Consider the following 23,741-nt stretch of genomic DNA (forward strand, 5'->3'; position numbering starts at 1 on the left):
ATCAAATTGTTTTTATATGGTCCAAAGGTCTTGGACTGCTACTGAAAAAGACCAAGAAGTTCCCCTCAAGTTCACAGAAGTCCCAGAAGATTTAGGTTAACTCTTAGGAATATTTAAGGGAAAAGGTTGATTGTGGAGTTATCATGGTAATCTGACTTGCTTTCAAACTGGACTAGTCAATAGAACCATGAATTAAGACCACCTGCATAGTTCTGGACTGGTCCATACATCCAAACACTGCTAACAGATCACCACAGTACATAAAATAATTTGCACCTGCACTTACCTTCTTTAATCTTTCCTTTCTCACTACTTGAATAGCCATCTTCAAATCCAAATCTGTATTTTTGCGTAAGTTTCCTTTAAAACGTGAACTGAAAATGGCTATCTGATTGAGGAACACAGAACTGCATGGTAAATATGCTAATAACTTACGTCAAAGGGTTTTATAGCCTAACTGATTCTGAGTGGTTCTGAATGGCATTGTGGCTATCAGTTCAATGTCACTAAAATCTTTAATGAAAACTATTGTGTTAATAACTTATCATATATTGATATCCTATATCAATAGATAGATACATCATATATGATATCATATATTGAGAAAGGTATGTTTGGATGATTATATATGAACCCTTCTAAATTTGCTTCAGGCTACCCAATGGATCCTCTCATTAACAGCTGATGAGCCTATTAGTAAGATCTCAAGTTCATTAACAAACATTATACAACAAAGTGCCTTAATTTAGGAATCAGAATTCAAGTCCTGGTTATCACTTATTACCTATGTCAGCTAGCCTCTATGAACTTGTTCTCTCATTATAACTACAACTTCATAAAACTGCTTTGAGGGTAAAGTGACATAATTGAAGTAAAAGCACTCTGATAACCAGAGAACTATGACAGCGGGGTTGTGGTGCTTCCCAGGGTGTGGTAGGCTAGTGGTGATATGAGTCAAATGAGGTGAACTGATGAGCATCTTCAGGGAAGGGAAGGCCCTTTAATGTGATTATAATCTTCCTCTGAATCACTATCAGTGGAAAACCCAGAGTCTCACTGAAGCTGAAATATAAAAATTCACTAAAGATATGTCTCTAAGGTACCAAACCTGAAAAGGTGAATTTGGTGTTCTAATAAGAAAGAGTTTGAGTCACAGAACTCGGAGGACTAGAACAGGACAAGGTGAATTCAGCCTACAGCAAGGAGAGAGCAAGGTAGCAGTTGAGGCAAGGCCCAGACCTGAGTCACGGACTAATCTCTCTGTCCTCCTTCAAGAAGACAACCAGCCCACAGTGACACTGGCTTTTTTGAGGGAGCTCAAATGTTAACATCCAAGAAGAAAATCTATTCTCACTTTCAGACCATCCAAAGAAAAAGGCCTTATTTACTTGGTAGGTACCTTATCAATAAGAAAATCCCTTTGATGGCTGTCTCAGTCAGTCCCAGGCTACTATAAAAATTACCATCAACATTTATTCTTTGGGATTCAGGAGGTTCAAAGTTCAAGATCAGGTGTCAGCATGGTCAGGTTCCCTGTAAGCCATCTTCCTGGTTATGTCCTCATCTGACCTTTTGTTGGTGCTTGCATCCAGAGACTGAGATCCCATGTTTCTTTTTATAAAGCTAATTAATCCTATCATGAGGGCCCCATGCTGACAACCTAATCTGACCCCAATTGCCTCCCAAAGGCCCTACCCCTAAATATTATCACATTGAGGGTTAGAGTACGAATATGAATTTTGGGAGGGTACAAACAGTTCAGCCCACAGTTACATAAAAATCAAGGTCCTGCAAGTATAACAGATCTATTTTGAACCAAAATTAAAGTCTCTGAATATAGAAGAAATATGAGAAAGGCCACCAATTAACCACCTATGGAAGTCATCAAAGAACAATGTACAGTAACTATGAAGTTCAGAGACACAAGCTGAAGCCCAAGAGCTACATGGGGCCTTTGTTTTAATTTTCAATTACTTGTTTCTAGGCAAGACCACAATGGAAATGACGGATTTCAAAGCTTCCTCATGTATGAAACCAGGTACAAGCTAGGAAATCTGATCTCAAGAAAAAGATCAAGAAAATATGATGTTTAGACAGAAAAACTTCATAGGCAGTATTCAGGTGAATGCCCTGAATTGGAATACAGATTGTGAAAGAAAAGCTTTTTGACCTGAAACTAAAAAATATGTGAAGAGTTTATACACAGATTGCTTAAAATATTCCAAATACTTTACATGTGTTAACTCATTTAATCCTCATAACAACTTCAGAAATAAGTATTATTATTTCCCATTTCTGAGAAAGGAAGACAGAAAGGACCAAGTTAAAGAGAATCTTCTCCCAAAAAAGTAGTTACATGCTCTGTGATTTTACTCTAATGGACCCTGAACAGGAAGGTGAAAGAATGTCAAAAGAAAGGCCATGAATTTTAAGGATACAATCTTCTGAGGCAAGATTCCCCAAAGTTTCTTGAATGTGGTGTCCACTTTTAACTATGTGTGGGTGAAATGGCTTTTTGTGTGGTTGCTCAGGATGCCAACTGTGATTGCATGGCCTCCAGGTAAGTCCAAATCAAACAAAACTCTAGGGCTCAGAAGTCAGGGAGCTATGCATTCTAATCCTAGTTCTAATACTTACTAAGGTTTTAGGACAAAATAGTCTCCTTGGCCTCAGTTTTCTCGACTATTAAATGGAAATAATATCTCTCAGGACTATACAAGGATTAAATGCAATAAAATGTAAAAAGCATAGCAAAGAGTAACACACACTATTGAACAAACATTAGCTCTATCCCTTTGGCTAAGCACTTCTAAGAGTCCTAAAATACTTTTTGAGTCTGTAAAAAGAATATGACAGAAAATAAAATCCTTACATGTTTTAAAAGCAATATAAAAATCTCTGAATGAGGGGCACCTGGATGGCTCAGTCATTTAAGCCTCTGCCTTCTGCTCAGGTCATGATCCCAGGGTCCAAGGATCCAGCCCTGCATGGGGCTCCCTGCTCAGCGGAAAGCCTGCTTCTCCCTCTCACATTCTTCCTGCTTATGTTCCCTCTCTCACTGTCTCTCTCTCTGTCAAATAAATAAATAAAATCTTTTTTTAAAAAAAATCTCTGAATGAAGATATCTTAAAACATTAAACAAATAATAAAGTTCATTAGGTCAGTTGGCTACAACTCTGGTAATGAAGTCAAACAAAGGTCAATGCTCTTACTCTGGCCTTTCTGTTCTCACAAGGTATATGATTATTTCATTTTCCAGAACCATCCTTTGTTCAAAAAAGAGCCGAATAATTAAACAGTCATTACAAACAAGGCCCACAGGTTATATAATTTAGGAACAGAGCTAAGATAACAACTAAAAAAAAAAAACACCTCTGTGTCTTGAATACCACATTCAGTGAATAAAAATCCTCTCTCTTTTTCCCTCAAGTATCAGTATTTGTGGTGCAAAAATAAAGATCCAAAACCTTGGTGAGGATAAAATGTTTCCATAAATTATATAAAATCTATAAATACTACAAGAAGCTGGAAAAGGTTTCAAATGCGGTTGTGAGATGTTTGCTTCATGTTTAATACCTTTTTTTTCATTTCAGTAACAAGTTAGAATATCCCTATAAATATAAAGTTAAGCCTATAATACTATATTCACACACTCAAAGAATGAACAAACTTGAAAAATAACATCTTTCATTGGCAAAATCAGTAAACATATTGGCAACCCTGTCAGATAACCATTTCAATCTAACATTTTATTTAACAGATAACTATTTGTAGAAAAGCTGTAAATTATATAAATACTTTTGTCAAAATGCTAAAGAAGCCAGATACAATAAGTTACATATTCTATAATTGTTTATATAAAATTCTAAAAAAGCAAAACTAATGATAGAAAACAAATCATTCTTCACCAAAGGCCAGGGGTGGGAGGAAGAGACTGACTATAATAGGACACATGAGTTTTAGAGGTGAAGAAAATGTTCTATATCATGAATAGGGTGGTAGACAGACAACCATACATATGTTTTCTAAACTCACTGAACCCTATAGTAAAAATTGGAGAAGTTTATGTGAAATTGTATCTCAATTTTAAAAAAGTTTATACACAATAAATCAGCATGCTTTTCAAATAATTTCAGTAAAAAGTATTTTATTTAGTAAAAAAATATTTATGGAAAATCTGTAAATAATATAAATATCTTTTAAATGATAGGCAGTGTTATCTTCTGACATTATTATAAGAAATACTTTTTAAATCTTCTAAAAAAAACTAGCAAAACTAAGAAGTACTTGAAGAGTGATCTTGAATGCAATTTAAAACCCTCCAGAAAGGATAAGCTCAGTACAATGATGAGGTACTTGGTAGGTCTCTCAATATTTTTCCAGAATGTAACAGTATACCAGAAGTCAAAAATTTGGGTTGCACAGAGGCCAAGTAGACAACACAAGCGAGTGGCATGGAGCAAGTGTTACTGTGGTGAACTGCAGAGCCATGTCCCTTCCCAAGTGAGCTGCTACCACTGGGTCCTACTGACTGATGCCCAGAAGCAGTGCAGCCAGAGCTTCTGATGTTTAAAGTAAAGCAAAAATCTACACTTTATGTGAAATTTCCCGATTTTTCGGAATGATGGTTCAAATTTCTTTTACAACACCATATGAGCCAAATAAAACACATCTATAGGCAGAATTATGACCTCCGGTTCACAGTGCATGCTTTCCGAACTTTTTCGATAACAAAGTCTTGTCATTTTTCTAACTGCTTACCTCTTTATTTGCAGTGAACCTGGAATAATGGGGAATACTGGTACGATTGAAGTAAATTCATCTCAAAATTACATAAAGACTAGTCACTTCTGGTCTTCTGCACAGAAACCAAATCCTATTTACATTTCTAAGCATACTGGTTGGTAAGAAAACGAAATATCCATTAGAATAAGGGAAAAAGGGGTAAGGAAAACTGAAGAAAATCAGAACTTTAAGATCATAGTCAGCTTCTAGACTTGCAGAGCAACAAAATAATCCATGTGTTGAAATTTGAGAACTTCATTGCCCCAACTAGTCCAACCTGGCTGTAAATTTCGAGCAAACAATTCCAGATATTCCCCATCTGGCTTGACATAGTCTTTTAGAACCTCTGTCCAAAAAAGAGAAAAAACACAAAAATTATTATTAAGAAAGGAATCAATTTCCTTTTAGCATTTTAAAGCAGAAAAACAAGAAGATTTCCTTTTAAAAATGTGGAGGGACAGTTAATTAATTTCAAGGATTTCAACATAGGCTTTAGTATTTATAGTTAGAAATCATTTGAAATAAGCACTCCTGAGATTGGAAACACAGTATCAGAAATTTCAGGAGTCCTGATTTATCAGTTTTCACTTGTGGATAAGAAAAAAGAATTTCAACACCCTCACAGGTGACTTTTCAGTTTTCCAGTACTGCTGATATATCTGCTGAATACTAACTTTATTTTTTAATAAATGTATTCTGTGTGTGAAAAAGAAGTATATAGGAACAACACAAAAATAACCCACTTTAAAAAACTGAGATAAAATATGCTATGCTAGCAATATATTAGTGCAAGAACAGTAAATGAAGAACTAGATACCAATAAAAATACTGAACACATATAACTAACAAATAAAACACTTTCATAGCTTTAACTTGGTAGCACATTCCATCATTCCCAAATTATAGATCCTTTTTACCTAAAATTTCACCATATATTTCCACAAGTAAGTAGTCCTTATGCAATGTATTAATAACTACTAAAAATCATATTTTATCAGGAAAAAGGTACCTCAAACATATGCTGATTAAATGCTAAGATACACAGTAACAGAAACTATCCCATACTCTACCATAGAAGCTTTTTTTTTTTTTAAAGCACATGTTCATTTGGATTGCAAATATTTAAATCAATTTAACTTTGATTGTTGTTGGTTAGCTACATTAACCATTACATGAAGTGGGCATGAAAATAACAATTTAGGCATGAAGAGTCCTAAAAGAGCATTTTTTAAATGTAGTTCTTAATTAGCATACAAGATTGAGCTTGGAATAATTTGATCAAATTTCCTTTAGGAACAGTAAGCATTCCTTAGGAGTACTTGACATAGAAAAAGTTTTAAAGAAAAAGTATATAAAATTTTATGTTCATAACGTTCTCCAATCACTCTCACAGCAAAATAACTGTTTATAAAAATATTGGTCCTGTTTATCAAAAATCAAAGAATTTAAAGCATTCATTGTCTATAATCCAACTGCAGTCAAATTTAGGCTTCAATAACTTTTAGGAGATGTTAACAGGAGAGTTCTAGTCCTTTCATAAGTGTATAATTAAAAATTACTAAACCTGAAAGAGAAAGATTTCCCCAGAGCCTTAGAGGACAATAAACTTATATCACTTTTCCATTTTTTTCTCCATGAATTCAATGCCTTACCAACCTCAATTCACTTTTAATGTGGTCTAAGGTTATACTGAAGCAAGGTTTTGTTTGTTTGCCTGTTTATTCAGTGTTTTGGTAAAATACATTAGGAACTCTATTCTGGAACTATCATCTGGAGTCTGAACGGGCAGGAGTCAGCCAGTCAAAAATGTTTACTATTCTGAACAGCCACTATAATCAGTGCTATGGAACTTAACAAAGGAAACAGATACTCATGTTTCCTAAAAGTACACAATCTAGTAGAAAAAGATGGCCAGGCACTTGGGAGTTGACAACTATAGTACAGAAAACCGAAAACCATTTACTACCTCCTACTTTCTACATGTAACTCATTTCTGCATGATTTTTTTTTCCTTTCAGTTTGAGAAAAATAGAAATTAAAGGAGTAATATTTTTAAAATGTTAACTACATTTCAAAACAAAACAAAAGAAATAAAAGCAAATGAATGGAAATGTCTTACTCTTACTAATTTTAAATATCAGTTTAAAAGTAAACTCAAGATCTTAAAAGTTCTAATTACAAAGAAAAAAATTTGTAGCTATGTGTGGTAATAAATGTTATCTATACATATTGTGATTGGTGATCATTTCTCTCTATATATACCATCAAATCATTATGTTGTACACCTGAAACTAAAACAATGGTATATGTCAATTATACCTCAATTTTTAAAAAGTAAATTCAAATGTAGAAAGTATGAATATGACATACACATATACTTAGATAATTATATAACATCTGACATTAGCAAAACACACTTCTAATCAAAGAGGAGGAAATAATGCACACACAGCCAGTCATTCCCCTTTTGCTCTGGAAACAAAGGGCAGGGCGAGGGGAGAAGGGGTTCAAAACAGTGCACAGAATCTCATCAAACTGTTTCACTCTTCAGATAGAAACTGTTAGTGAGTAAAGTAGTAAAAGGAGTGGAAATTCTTCTAAAGTAAAATGTAAAAAAAAACAGTTTTGATCCAAATACTTTTAAATCTTTAAACTTTATATACATTTATAATGTTAGATTACAAGGCATAGCTATTGATGGTTTATCTTTTAATCTGTGGCAGGAAACTTCAAAATTTAAAAACAGAGTAAATGCAGCAATAAGTCAAAATTTTTTTAAAAATCTTGGTGCTTTTAGGAGCAAGAGAGAACATTTCATTTTATCAATTTGCATAAAACAGCTTAAGAACATTTACATGTAAAAGTTCTAAGCATTACATATAGAACATGTACTATCCCAAATCCTAGAGTTACGATTTCAGAGTAAAATACAATGCAGAAATTATTTTCTGATGGCTTTAATTTTTATAGCTCTATACCTAAAAATATATGTACTTGCTACACATAACATAAATTCAAAAATATAGAATTACAAATACTTCCTGTCTACCACCACCTAACCAAAACATAAGGATTATATGTCAAGTAATGTGGATTTTTCCCCCCAAAAATCTAACTCTTCTTTTTAAAGGGTCCCAAGCCTTTAAAAAAAAAAAAAAAAAGAAAAGAAAAAAAATTTTTTTTGTTTGTGCTGCCCTCTACTGGGAACATGGCAGAACTGCACCTCATAGATACGGGATGTTAAGACTAATTTTTTTAGGATTAATAAAAGACTAATTTTTACCTACTATTTTAAAACCCTGTTTCTTAGATTAATCTTTAAACATAATTTTATCCTATTTAAAAAGAACTGATAAACAGTTTAACTGTAATTTGGGAATGAAAGGTTGGATCTTAGCTTTTAGATTTTTAAAAGTAAAATAATAAGCCCTAAGACAAATACTAAATTATGCTTTGATACTCACTGAATGATAAAGATAATTCAAATGAGAAGAATACAAATTAGATTCCTTCCACTGAATACTGTTTTGGTACACTGAATAATGTAACAAACATGATTTTTTTCTCAAAGAACAGTGCAATCTCACTTCTCATTTAAGTCACTAATATTTAATGCAATGAACAGTCTATGACAGTCCAAAGCTTAAAGATAATTATTCACTCAACATGCCTCTATGTCAAAGAATGGATCATCAGATACACTTCTGAATATTTCTCAAATGAAGTAACACTACAAACTCTTCCAAATAAGCAATTTAAGAGAACAGAAATCCTAAGCGCAATCAATAAAAATTACCTTGGGAATCTGTAATTCACTTTCCCATGTATTCTAGCTCATGAACTATCCCATATTCTACAAAATAATAGATAGGCTGGCGACCCTGCAGTTTTCCTGAGTGGCAGCTTAAAAGTTTTGGGTTTTTTAAGCAGGAATCACCAAATTAATAAAAAGATACTCCTCAAAAAAATTTTTGAAGAAGAAACAATCACAAATTGAGTATGTCATTTACATTCCTTTTTGGGGGTGGAGAAGGCACAGAGAAAGGGAGAGAGAGAATCTTAAGCAGGCTCCATGCCCAATGAGAAGCCTGACATGGGGGCTTGATCTCATGACCCTGAGGATCATAATCTGAGCCAAAATCAAGAGTCAAACACTTAAGCCACTGAGACACCCAGGTTCCCCTACATTCCTATTTTTTTAAACTCGTACTTGAAAAATTTAGCATTTACAGAGCTTCCACTACATGCTATATAATTTCAAATTAAGCAATCTTAATTCTCAAAGATTAAACAACTCTAAAAAAATCAAATACCATTAGTCTCTCTTTAAATGAGGACTTTGAGGTAAAAAATTGTTAGAGTAACTCATAAAGTAGCAGAACCAGGATTTAAACCCATGTCAGTCAATCTCCAAAGCCAAAACTTTCCATTATTCCTTGCTGCTTAGTTTCACTGCATAATAAACATTATATTAAAGCACTAAGGCTAGTAAGACTAGGCTGCAGCAATTACCTTTCCAATCGTTCAGAAAAGCCACACTACCTCAACATAAAACTGAATCTCTACCAAGTATCAAGGAGATTCTATCTCTCTCTGACTGCTATTCTGAGTTCCCGGTCTCAGAACAAGCAAGGGATAGAGTGAAATAAAGCCCCTAGTAGAACTACAGTCCTTAGATGCCCCATCAGTCTCCAGTCTATCAAGGACAGTGAGGGAGTAACAACCAATATAATAAGGGGAACCTAAAAAATTGGTATAAAAGGAAAAGCAAAAGTGAAATGAAACTCATCTACACAGTGCAGCTGGCAATCCCACAAACCCATCTCTTGTTTCAACAGTTCAACAATCTTGTTCAACAGTCTTTGGATGGAACAGACCCAGAGACCCCCTTCTTCCAGTCTCTGACTACTCTACAACCACCTTCCAATCTCCTTTCCAGCAATGACTTCCAGGACCAGCCAACCTCATTTCTTTTGGTTAGCTCCTTATTGCTGACCAACGATGAGCTCCCAGATTCCTCAGAATTATCCTCCCAAGGTGGAGGCCCCTGTTAACTGTCTGGTCAACCTGAATCTGCAGACCTCCTTCACCTCTCAGGGCTTTTATTTGGATTGTAACAATGTGACTCTGGAAGGCCTAGGCACTTCTACCTCGAGTTGGCCAGGCATCTCTTGGAAGATGCAAAACCAGTGCGACAGCCACACCTTTTTTCAAAAATGAAGAAGCCCTCCCAAGATGAGCGAGGCAAAACCATGAATGCCATGGAAGCTGCATGGCCCTGAAGAAGGGCCTGAACCAGGCCCTTCTAGATATGTATGCTCTGGGTTCTACCCACATAAATCCCCATCTGTGGGACTTCCTGGAGAGCTACTTCCAGATGAGGAGGCAAAACTCATCAAAAACTTGGGTGACCACCTGACTAACCTCCACAGGTTGGCTGGTGGCTGGCCCCAGGCTGGGCTGGGCCTGTCAAGTATCTCTTCAAAAGGCTCATCCTCAAGCACAACTAGAAGCTTCCAGAGCCCAGCAGCCTTTGAGGGGCACGTCCACATCCCCCTGATGTCAGAGCTTCTGCCTGTGCCTCTCCCTGCAGCCAGCCCTTTAACCATCATAGAGCCATCTCCCAAGTCATGGACCAAATGAAAACAATAAAGCTTTTGTAACAAAACAAATAAATTCTGCTATGAATTTTAGAATATTAATGAAAATAAAACATCCATTTAGTTTCCAAATCTCTACACCATTCAAATAATAAATTCAATTCTTTTTTCAATTTGCAGATGTCATAAAAATTCTATTTTATAAAAACATACCAGCAAGAGGTGGCTTATGGGAATGAAGAGTACAGGGCACACTGACAATTAATTTGTGATCTGGAATGGGAAGTACTTTTACATCTTCATTCCTAATTAAAACAAAACAACAAAATAAATTATATTTTAATGACAATTTTTCATATATAAGCCATAGTTTCCTTGATTCTTTTTCACCTTTCAAACAGAATCTGAATTTAAAAATAAACTCAAGAATAGAAGCAATAATGGAAATCAGCAATTTAAGTACTGAGACATTACTGAAAATTTCCTTTTCTTCAATATAATGACAATTATATTGAAGTTATATATAATAACCAGATAAAACAAAAGATAATATAAAATTTCATGTGCCATATCATTCACACTTTTCTATCTGAGCCATTTCCAGATTTTCAAAAATGTAAAAATTAAGGAAAGTTAATGATCTATACTGTACTATTAATATTATAAAACATATAAATGCATACATTTATACAATTTTGAAAAAATCACGTTTCCTACCTTAATGGTACAGCAGTTTTTTCTTGAACTCTCCCCAGTATAAGACCTTCATAAGGCTTTTTGTGTGGAGAATCTAATGGGAACACAAACTCTCCTGAATTGGTGATCTGATAGGAAGGAGACAAAAATACAAAACAAAATAAAACCATACATCTGTAAATATCCAGGAAAGGGATTGGCTTAATTCCTATCACTATACAGTTTCTACCAAAGAAAAAGAAATTAAACCTTTAGGATAGTGCTATCCAAAAAATGTAATGTAAGCCACAAATGCAAGCCACATGTGTAATTTAAATTTTCTACTAATATTAAACATTTTAAAAAGTAAGAAGAATGAGGAAATAATTATAATTATATATTTAGCTTAGTCTCACATAACCAAAATACTATTTCAATATGTAATAAATTCAAAAAGTTATTGAGTATATTACATTTTTTTCTTTCATACTAAGTGTTTGAAAGCCAATGTGTATCTTACACTTAATATCAATTCAATTTTGACAAGCCACATTTCAAGTGCTAAAGAACCACATATTGCTAGTGAGCATCACTTCACAAAGCATCTATAAGGGACTAAAATATTTTAAATACCACTTTATCATCTTACACATAAAAATCTACTTCTCATTAAAAATGTACTCCTGAAACCATGTTATCATTAATTCATTTATTCATTCAAACAATACTTATTGATTACTGGCTATGTGACTAAGTGGATTATAATAAAGTATATCTTATTAAACTTTGTAAAATATACTGTCATTAAAAACTGTCAGAGCTAGAATTAGTAATTAAAAAAAGCTCAGGGACTGGTAAGATAGACAATACTTAGTCTAAGCCCTTGGCATTATAAATCCAGAAGTTCAATTTTGTCATTTCACCCTGGAGTGATCATACTCTCAAAGACTCACTTAAAGCTAATCAAACTGAAAACATAATTGATAATAGCAATAGCAATTTATTAACTAACCACTGAAATACATATTTTCACCAACAGAATATTTGTTGAACCTTTAACTCAATATCAAGATAACTAAAGAGCCAAATCATTAAAGTCCTATTATCACCTCTAGGGCCCAGGAGAGACAGTATCTCTTCCATACAGTGCTGTATAAATATATGCAAATTCTTATTCTTTTGATATATTTTATATTCAATGCAAATTACCCCTTTTGTTATACCAGTACAAATAGTTACCTAATAGCATTTCATATAATATACTGGGGTTTTTTTGTTTTAAACTCTGGGCTTATCATATCATCTCTTGTACTGATTAGTACTACAAATAAGTAGAATACTCTTAGATTTTATGTATTAACATTTACTGGATTTCAGAAGGTACCCTTTTCCTGACTTTGGCCCCCATCTCTGACAATAAAAGAACTGTCATTATGTACAGGGTAGAATGGAGTTTTATATTGCCATCAATGTCCTAAATACCAAATCAACCAAAGCTAAGCCCAAAGTATGCAATTAAAAGCAAAGATACAGGGGTGCCTAAGTGGCTCAGTGGGTTAAGCCTCTGCCTTCAGCTCAGGTCATGATCCCAGGGTCCTGGGATCGAGTCCCACATTGGGCTCTCTGCTCGGCAGGGAGCCTGCTTTTTCCTCTCTCTCTTTCAGCCTGCCTCTCTGCCTACTTGTGATCTCTATCTGTCAAATAAATAAATAAAATCCTAAAAAAAAAAAAAAAAAAAAAAGCAAAGATACAACAGTTAATGTTTGTTTGCTAAGTCCATTAAAATAGGTGCAAATAAACAATGTACACACCTTTTATAAGATATTCTGGTAGCCCACAAAATACATACAAAGTACATAAAAACAGAATTCTCCTGTCTAAAATGAATATATCAGCTATATAAATACTAAACATTCAATCGATAACAAGTTGGCTTATCTTTTTAAAATGTAGGAGGGCTTTTGCAAAATTCATCAAGTAGACAATGCATCTTTAAACAGATGTCTAATGGACTCTGAACAGATGCCTTATTTTTCTGTATTTTTTTGGTTCTTATAGTAAACAGAGACACTAAAGATCATTCAACCAATCCAAGAGTTGAGTTACTTCTTTCAAAAGTAGGCCTAGCGGCACATAAGACACTGAAGACTTAAGTTAAAATTTAAAGTACTTAAGGTTCTTGGTTTTTTCCACCTCTTCTGTGCTGGGTTTGCTATTCTCCTTCCCATGCCCAGCAACATAAGGAAAAAAAAACAACTACAGGAAAGAACTCAAAAAGGGTGACTTTTCAAAATTGTGGATGCATAAAGAGCAAGAAGATGAAGAACAACACTATTTCAATGCTCACTGACAGATTCTCCAAAGTTTTTTGTTGTTGTTTTTTAAACTACAGACATCAGAGCTTTTTAGAATGCCATCCAATTATCGCTCCCTGAATCAAATATTTCCTAAGGCCAGCAGTTTGAGACTCTACTGCAAAAAGAGAACAAAAAGTAAAGAGCCTTTGAGAATAAGAAGATATAAGTATTTAGCATCAAAAAGAAAAAACGTAGTATGGTAAAAGTTTTAAATAGATTGTTCTGAAGGAATAGGGCAGTGACATGTTAAGTGTTAAAAATTAGATGCTACATTTATGTGACTTATATGTCACACTATATGAACAAATAAGTTACTTTTTCAACTTACTTTTACCCAGTGCCACTCAGCAACTATCTCAACAGACCAAGAAGGATAAAGTTCTTCCTTTACAAAACGTAGGTGCTTCTGTCTATTGGTCACCCAGGTAATAACAAGACAGTTTGGAGCCGCCAGTTTAGGAATAGGTATCTGCTTTATTTGCAGTGGTGATAAATAGCTGTACCTAAAAATAAACAAAGTGATATCAGCAAAATTCACTGCAAAAAGGAAAAATAAGCAGACAGAAGACCCATGTAATATTGACTCCACAGACACAAAGCCCCTATACCTAGTTATTTGTATAACTAAACATGAAGCCACAGCGACACCCAGTGGACACATTATTACAAGCAAGTCAGAATTAACAATTTTTCATTTTTAATAGTATAAAATTGTCAGCTATCTTTATCATTTCTAAATGTATTACATTTCAGTAATTTCACTAATATCCTTCTCCCCCATTCAAAATTAAGCAAATACCATTGTTTGGTTTCCATAATCTGTATTTTACACAGGGACCCCCATCACAGTGAGTCTTCAAACTGCTATCTCAATATTCTACTATATTTTCAACCCTCAATTTATCATCCTGCTTCTTTCTTATTCCAATCAATTCCACTGGGGTCTTTGAAATCCTCATGCCTTCAGGGTGCCTGGGTGGCTCAGTCAGTTACCTGTCTGCCTCCTGCTCAGGTCTTGGAACTCCCTGCTTAGCGGGGAGCCTGCTTCCTCTCCCTCTGCCACTCCCCTTGCTTATGCTCTGTCCTCATTCTCTCGCTCTCTCAAATAAATAAAATCTCTTAGAAAGAAAAGAAAGCCTCATGCTTTCATTTAAAAAAAATTCGATAGTCTTGCACTCCCACCCCAGTCATTAATAGTATAAAGTTTCATTTCTCTTGCTGGAACTACTTGCTCTATAAAATCCAATCTAATGGATTTCTCTAACACCCTACATACACAACAGAGAGAGGAGAGTCCATATTCTCCTAGCTCCTCTGTTAGCTGCTTCTAGGCTAAAACTCCTCCACATTTGCATAAAATCCACTTCTCTTTGAGAGGTATGCTATCTGGCTGTGCTAGAATGTAATGTCCTTTATTGAACCCATTTGTTCCTCACTCTCCGTAATCAATGAAGCCTTAAGCTAAGATCCTTCTACCTTACCAGCACAAATCTTGTCATTACCCTGGGCAATTTCAAGGCACAATCAATATGATGTGCGTACCTCAACTATTCTTCCCCTACACAAATACAACTGCATTCATCCCACTAATCCATTCCAGGAACCCTAACCTGGACCTCATCACCACTCACACTTATTCCAACTCTGAAACTAAACATCGATTTATCTCTGGCTATAACCTTTTAGTCTTCATCTATTCTTTGACCTTATCGAAGCAAACCATGCCCCATCCCTCTACTTTACTGACTCAATCATTTCTGCCTGCACACATGCTCCTCTTCTCCAAAGACTACCAATCATTTCACTGCCCTCTCATTAGCATCCTAAATTTCCATCCTCCCTTTACCTTTCACCCCCAAACTCCTTCAAACCTCTAATCTTCAGTTCAACCCCACTTCCACAGAATTCAATTCAACCTCTTTATATGGGGAAAATCAGGTAGAGAAAAATGCAGAAGTGAAGAACTGGGTCAATTAAACCCATTCTCAGGCTATCAAAATGACTCATTAATTCTTTTACTTATCCTTGGTCAACTACAAACCCTCAACTCTTTTCAAATTTCTTACCTAAACTCACTCTTGGCAGATGAAATTAACTCATGTATCACTAAAAATAAAGTCCACCGGACTCCTTCAAGTACCTAAACCTCTCTCCTTACACACCTTCACCTATCCATTTGGATACGTTTCCTCTTAAATCAAATGGTATGGCTTTGCCTATCTAAAGCTTATCCCTCCACCTGTGTTCTCTCGTTCCCATCTTCCAGTATCTTACGATGCTAGTTATTCCTCTCCTTTTGTGTCTCAACCTCTCTAGCAGTTCCTCACCATCAGCCTAGGTTTTAAAGGAAGAAAGAAAAAGACACAGAGAAGGTGGGGAGGGGAAGAAAAAAGAAAAGAGAAATTCCCTAAATTCTACAACTAAGCTAAGGACTGGTATGCATTTAGTGTTAACTACTTTCACTACTTTATTTTATTCCTCCAATGACTATAATGAGGTTTCTACTACTATACCTACTCTGTAAAAAGTAAATGACATCTTAATGGCCAAATGCAATAAAAACTGGAATCCAGTTCTTGCACACTTAGCAACTGTATGATGTGAGGAAATGATCAACAGCATTTCTTAAATAAACATATGAGTAAAACAATTCACATCTTATACAACCATTTCCTACCATCCAGACTGGTGCTCTTCTAGTAGACTAGCTTTTCTTATAATCAAAGTGATAACTTAAAAAAAAACTAAGTTTGCCAAAGTATGAAAAACATCAGGTCAAGATTTTGAAGTTTGATGTTCCCAATAATTGCAGATTCTTTGATTCCCTCAATTTTTTTTAATTGGGTTGATGTGGCATAAAGAAGGAGGAATGAAATATTCCTTTTTGATGTTGTTGTTCAATCTCCTGGAAATCACTGAGCAAACTATAAAATATGCACCTTTATCACCAAGATAGTATTGTTTAACCTGAATCTAATCATGAAGAAACAATCAGACAAATCCAAATGGTAGGAAATATACAAAAAAGGGACTTGGGATCTTAAAAAAGAGTCAACATCCTGAAAAGTAAAAAATGGCCAAGAGACTATTCTGCATTAAAGGAAGAAAAGAAAAAGAAAGATTAAATGTAATGTGTGATACCTGACTGGAGCCTAAATCTGAACAATTAAAAGGAAAATATAGCCATAAAAAAACACTTTGAGAAGACATGAAAAAAAAAAAGAATATATCATGTATATTTGATAATATTATTAATGGCAATATTAATTTTATTAGGAGTAATAATGGTATCATAGTTATGTAAAAGAATATCCTTGTTTTTAGGAGATACACATGAAATAATTTATAAGTGAAGCATGATGTCTACAATATCAAGCAGAGAGCTGGAAAAGAGAAAATACATACAATTTTGGTAGAATAAATATTTTAAAAACTGGTGAATCTAGAGGAAAGGTAATTTGATATTCATGTACTATTTTTTCAACTTTTTTCAAAGTTTGGAATTTTAAAACTCAAAAGTTGAAGGAAAGAAATACAATAAATTATTACAAAAAAGATCATGAACATACACTTACAGGCTGAAAAAAACAAAAAATTTCAAAAAAATTTTTTAAACAAAAAATTGCAAAATGTACTATATGAAAGTATCATAAAATATTATAAAAGGAATGAGTCTATTTTCCAGAATTATAAAAACTGCCACCAAAGATATTGCTAATTCTGATCATTTGTTTACTTTTTTAAACTTCTAAAGAGTATTCAAGAATAACATATAAAAAAGCTATCAATTTTCATTAAGATAAAAGGCAAATGAAACTTAAAGTTACTTTTTAAAAAATAATTCTTAGAGAAAACTGGAACACATTACCAAAGAATATTACAAAATTGGGCTTTGATTCTTTTGAATTTAACACTTAACTCTAATAATGAGAAGTAATTGGGAACAGTCTTTTCAACATATGATGTTGGGACAACTGGCTATCCAAATGCAAAAGGATAAAATTGTGATTCCACCTCACATACAAAATTAAACTCAAATGGATCAAAGGCTTAAACATGAGAGCTGAAACGCTTAGAAAACACAGGTGTCCATGATTGTGACCCCGATTAAGGCAATGGTTTCTTAAATAAAATACCAAATGCACAGCAACAAAAATAAAAATAGGCTAAGCTGGACTTCAACAAAGTGTAAAGCTTTGTGCTTTGAAAACATTAGAAAGAAAGTGAAAAGGCAAGAAAAGAAAATAGGAGAAAATACTTGCCAACCATATAAGGTAAGGGCCTAATATCCAGAATACATAAAGAAGTCTTAGAAATCAACAAAAAGACAAACAACTTAATTTTAAAATGTGCAAAGGATCTGAAGAGTCAATTCTCCAAAGAATATACACAGATGGCCAATAAGAACATGAAAAGATGCTCAATATTATTAGTCATTAGAGAAATGCAAATCAAAACCACAAGATATCACTCCATACTCATCAGGATGGCTATAATCAAAAATAAACACAAAACAAAAAGTAAGTGTCACTGAGAATGTAGAGAAACTGGAACCTTCTTATGTTTCCAGTGGGAATGTAAGATGACATATCCATCATGAAAACAGTTCAGTAGTTCTTCAAGAGTTAAAGATAGAACTGCCATGTGATGCAGCAACTCTATTCCTAGGTATATACCCAAAATGAATGAAAACATGTCATCTGGAATTAGGCAACTACAAAGTCTGAAGGAATAGGCCTTAATTCGGAACAGGCCTTAATTTTGTCCTCTCTCCTACAACCAACTGGAAGTTTGGGCAGTTTCCAAAACCACTCAGGTTCAATAATTTGTCAAAAAGACTCACAGAACTTTATTGAAAGCTATTATAATCATGATTACAGCTTATAACAAAAGATGACTAATAAAAATTTATCACATAAAGGTTATTATGGTTTAATACAGATTAAAATCAGCCAAAAGAAGAAACTCAGAGCAGAGTTGGGGGGGCTTACAAACACAGAGCCTCCAAGAGTCCTCTCTCATGGAATCAGAACACATTACCTTCCCGGCATCTATGTGTGATAATACACACAGAGTACTGCTAACCAGGGAAATTCACCTCAGCTTCAGTTTCCAGAGTTTTAACTGGAGATATATTACATAGGCAAAATAAAGTGGCTGATAGCCCAGGTGGTTGAACTCAGTCTCCAGGTTAACTAATACCACTGGGACCAAAGCCTACCCTAAATGACATGGTTGGCCTTTCTGGTGCACCAATCCCTATCCTAAGATTATTTATACAGCCAGTCTCCCAACTACCTTCACCCAACCCAAGCACTCTAAGCAAAAACAATCCTATCAGGTATAGATTCCCTCCCAAAACCTAAGAGAACAGTCAAACTTTGTTTGGGCAGCGTCAAATTCTTTAACACACATTGTTCACACAAAAGATTTTACAGGGGCGCCTGGGTGGCACGGTTGGTTAAGTATCCAAGTCTTGGTTTCGGCTCAGGTCTGATCTCAAGGATGTGATATTAAGCCCATGTAAGCTCCACAATCAGCATGCAGTCTGCTTGTTATTCACTCTCCCTCTCCTGCCCCTACTGCTCATGCATGTACTCTCTCTCTCTCTAAAACACATAAATCTTAAAGAAAAGAAAAGAAAAAGAAAGGAAAGAAAAGAAAAGCTGTACACAAATGCTTATGGCAGCACTACAGCCCAAAGCTGGAAACCATGCAAACATCACCAACTAACGAATGGATAAATAAAATGTGGTATGTATGTACATATGTGTATGTGTATGTATGTATGTGTGTGTGTATATATATACATATACACACACACAGAGATCCATCCAATGGAGTATTACACAGCCATGAAAAGGAATGAAGTACTGATATATGCTAAAACATGGATGAACTATGAAAGCAAATATCTAATGAAGTAAGCCAGACACAAAGGCCACATGTTATATGATTCCATTTATACATAATGTCCCAAAAGGTAGGCATATGGAGACAAAGAGAAGATTAATGGTTGTCAGAGTATGGGCAAAGAGGCAAACTAGAAGGAACAGGGATTCTTTTAGGGGTGATAGAAATATTCTGGAATTAGATAAGGTAATAATTGCACAACATGAATTGCACAACGTCAATGAATTAAACCACTAAACTGTACACTTTAAAGTGGCTAAAATGGTTAATGTTATCTAGTTTTCAAAAACCTCCCTGGGAAGCCTGGGTGGTGCAGTTGGTTAAACACTGGACTCTTGATTTCAGCTCAAGTCATGATCTCAGGTTCATGAGATCAAGCCCTGAGTGAAGCTTCACACTCAGAGTGGAGTCTGGTTGGGATTCTCTCTCCCTCTCGCTCTGCCTCTTCCATTCATGATATCTCTCTCTCTCTCTCTCTCTCTCAAATAAATAAATAAATAAATCTTTTAAAAAAAAAAACTATATTAGCACCCTTCTCTCAAAGAGCACCCAATCTAATAATAAAAGAAAAAAGAGATCACTCACCACTGTAACTAAAATACAGAACAGACTGAAAACATTAAAATTTGCTAAGAATGTCCAAGATGGTGACACAGGAAGACTCTGAATTCATCTCCTCCCACAAACTAAATCTATACCTATATATAGAGACATTCTTCCAGAAGAAGAAGAGAGGGCTGACTGCACAGCTTCTACACAACGAACAATAAAGGACAATAAAGGGAATAAGGGAAACATAGAAGTGTGGACACAAAAGGAACCCCACTCTTCATTAGGTGACCTACAGTAGAGAAGGATATTGATGAGAGGCCATTGGAAAGACTCATCAGCCCTCAGACATAGCAGTTTAAAGGGCAAATAGTTTATAAATGAAGGAAATCCATTTACTAACACTAGAGCATCCAACAAATAGGTACAGAACCAATGCAACTCTCACAGAGGAACCAGCAGACACCACTTTTACGTTCTGCATCTACCTCCATAGTGTAAACATGAACAGGGTCCGGGTACTTTTCCAACCTGGTAGGGCCACCCCAGCACACTCCAGACACCTGGCCCACTCCAGCTCCAGCCACCCTTCAAAGACAGCCCCCAGGTAGTACACCCCCAGACCCCAAACACATCAGCCCCAGCTCCAGCCATCATGCCAAGGGCAGCACCCTCCAGGACCCAATTAGCTTATGTCCACAGCATAGCCCATCCTGGAACATATCCAGCCTATGCCCACTTCCACTCCAGCAATTCCACAAAGGTAGCCACAGCACAACATGCCCCACCAGAACCTCCAAACCAACCCACTCCAGCTCCAGCCAGCCTACCAAAGCCATCAGGCATACAGTCTACACAGCAGGCAGTCCAACATAAGGCCACTCCTTCAACACCATGAGAGTTAGCTCTTATAGCTAATTCACAGAAACACACACAGAAAGTCAAACAAAATGAGGTGACAGAGAAATATATTCCAAACAAGACAACAAGGAAAAAACCCAGGAAAAAAAGGAAAACCTAAAGAAAAGGAGATAAGTAATTTACCTGATAAAAAGTTGAAAATAATGATCAAAAAGATACTCATCAAAAAAAAAAAAAAAAAAAAAAGATACTCATCAGGGGCGCCTGGGTGGCTCAGTGGGTTAAGCCGCTGCCTTCGGCTCGGGTCATGATCTCAGGGTCCTGGGATCGAGTCCCGTATCGGGCTCTCTGCTCAGCAGGGAGCCTGCTTCCCTCTCTCTCTCTCTCTGCCTGCCTCTCCATCTACTTGTGATTTCTCTCTGTCAAATAAATAAATAAAATCTTTAAAAAAAAAAAAAGATACTCATCAAACACAGGAGGTGAATGGAAGAACACAGTGACAACTTCTACACAGAGAAAGAAAACATAAAAAAGAATCAATCAGAGCTGAGGAATACAATAACTGAAACGAAAAATACATTAGAAAGAACCAAAAGCAGATTATACGATAAAGAAGAATGAATCAGCAATCTGGAAGAGAGAATAGTGAAAAAGATTTTTTTAATGAGGACAGTTTTAAGGGACTTCTGGAACAACAAGCATACTAACATTCACATTTTATGGGTACCAGAAGGAAAGGGCCAGAAAATTTGAAGAAATAATGGCTGAAAACTTCCCTAACTTGGGAAAGGAAACACATATCAGATGCAAAAAGCATAGAGAGTCCCTAATAAAATGAAACCAAAAAAATCCACCAAGACGTATTATAAATAAAATGGTAAAAGGTAATGAGAGAATGTTGAAGGCAGCAATTAAAAAAAAAAGTCATAAATGAGGAAAATCCCATAAGATGATCAACTTATTTTTCAGCAAAAACTTTGCAAGCCAGAAAGAGTGCCAGGATGTATTTAAACTGCTGAAAAGGAAAAACATATAACCAAAAATACTCTATTCAGCAAGGCTCTCAGTCAGAACTAAAAGAGAGATAAAGGGTTTCCATATAAGCAAAAACTAAAGCAATTCACCCTGACTAAACCAGCCCTACAAAATATGTTAAAAGATCTTTAAGCAGAAAAGAAAATCCCATGACTGAAAAACAAGAAAATATATGAAAGAAAAAAATCTCACTCATAAAAGCAAAAGTCTAGTAAAGGCAGTGCATGAACCAATGAAAAAGCTAGTATGAGGTTAAAGACAAAAAAGTAAACTCAACTATAACTACAATAAGTAGTTAAGGGATATATAAAATAAAAAGATGTAAATTATGATGTCAAAAACAGAAAATGTTGAGAGGCAGTAAAAAAGTAGTGCTTTTAGAATGCATTAAAACTGAAATAACTATCAGCTTAAAATACAGTGCTTAAAAAATATCTAGGTCAATATAAATATATGCACTTTACAGGAACCACAGACCAAAAAGCTACAGTAGATATACAAAAAATAAAGACAAAAAAACCCAAACATAACTCTAAAGAAAACCATCAAATCACAAGGGAAGAAAGCAAAGGAAAGACAAATAAACAGAGAAATGCAAAAATAACCATAAAATAATTAAAATGTCAATAAGTACATGCCTATCAGTAATTACTTTAAATATAAATGGATTAAAATGCTCCAGTTAAAAGACATAGGGAAGCTAAATGGCTGAAAGAAAACAAGACCTATCTATATACTGCCTGCAAGAAACTCACTTCACATCTAAAGACAAACACAAACTAAAAATAAAGGAATGGAAAAAAGTACTCTATGCAAATAAAAACAAAATGAAGGCTGGAGTACCAATACTTGTATCAGACAAAATAGACTTTACAACAAAGACTGCAACAAAAGATAAATAAAAGAATTACATAATGATAAGGAGGTCCACCTGAGAAGATATTGTAACAGTTATAAATATTTATGCATCTAATATAGTAGCACCTAAATACATAAAACAAATCTTAACAGACTTAAAGGAAGAAATTGACTTTAATACAATAATGATAGAGGTCCTCAATACCCCCACTTACATCAATGCATAGATCATCCAGACAGATAATTGATAAGGATACACTGCTCTTGACACATTAGACCAGATGGACTTAATGCATATACACAGCATGTTTGGCCCAAAAACTGCTGAATGCACATTTTTTTCAATGGCACATGGAATATTCTTCAGGGCAGATCATATATTGGGCCACAAACAAATCTCAATAAATTTAAAATGACTTAAATCATATCGGCCATCTTTTCCAACAACAGTATGAAATTGGAAATCATTTCCAAGAAGAAAACTAGAAAAAAAAAAAGAAGTATTACTACACAGCAAATGGGTAAACAAAGAAATCAAAGAGATCAAAAAAATACTTTGAGACAAATGAAAATACAACTTTCTAAAACTGCAACAAAACAGTTCTAAGAGGGAAGTTCACAGCAATACAAACCTACCTAAAGAAACAAGAAAAACCCCAAATAAAGCAATCTAACCTAAACTAGAAAAAGGACAACAAAGGCCAAAGTTAGTAGAAGGAAAAAAATAATAAATATTAGGGTGGAAATAATTGAAATAGAAACTTTAAAAATCAATGAAACTAAAACCTGATTCTTTGAAAAGCTAGAATTGAAAAACTTGAGCCAGACTCATCAAGAAAAAAAGGGCTCAAATGAAAAAAGTAAGGGTTCAAATGAATAAAAGCAAAAATGAAAGAGAAGTTACAACTAAAACCACAAAAATATATAGGAGACTACGTAACACAGGAGACTACCTAGAAGAAATGGATAAATTCCTAGAAACAGACAACCTTCCAAGACTGAATCACAAAGAAATAGAAAATCTGAATGTACCAATTTCAAGTAACAAAATTGAATCTGTAATTTAAAAAATCTCAGAAAACAAGTCCAAGACCAGACTGTTTCATAT

At 34.8% G+C, this 23,741-nt stretch overlaps 1 protein-coding gene and 1 pseudogene across 3 annotated transcripts in view; one reads left to right on the forward strand and one right to left on the reverse strand.

Moving 5' to 3' along the window:
* Window positions 1–4,059: 4,059 nt before the first annotated feature.
* METTL4 (methyltransferase like 4) overlaps window positions 4,060–23,741 on the reverse strand; it is a 41,335-nt gene continuing 21,653 nt past the window's right edge. For all 3 annotated transcript variants that reach the window (XM_032310606.1, XM_032310607.1, XM_032310609.1), the window contains exons 7-10: window positions 13,746–13,920; window positions 11,103–11,209; window positions 10,599–10,690; window positions 4,060–5,131 (exon numbers count right to left, since the gene is read on the reverse strand). In XM_032310606.1, coding sequence (XP_032166497.1) covers window positions 4,992–5,131; window positions 10,599–10,690; window positions 11,103–11,209; window positions 13,746–13,920 — 514 coding nt within the window. In that variant the 3' untranslated portion in view covers window positions 4,060–4,991. The remainder of the gene's footprint in view (window positions 5,132–10,598; window positions 10,691–11,102; window positions 11,210–13,745; window positions 13,921–23,741) is intronic.
* LOC116571989 lies at window positions 9,787–10,295 on the forward strand (annotated as a pseudogene).

The sequence above is a fragment of the Mustela erminea genome, chromosome 13, assembly GCF_009829155.1.
Source record: "Mustela erminea isolate mMusErm1 chromosome 13, mMusErm1.Pri, whole genome shotgun sequence".
In the NCBI taxonomy this organism is placed as follows: Eukaryota; Metazoa; Chordata; class Mammalia; order Carnivora; family Mustelidae; genus Mustela; species Mustela erminea.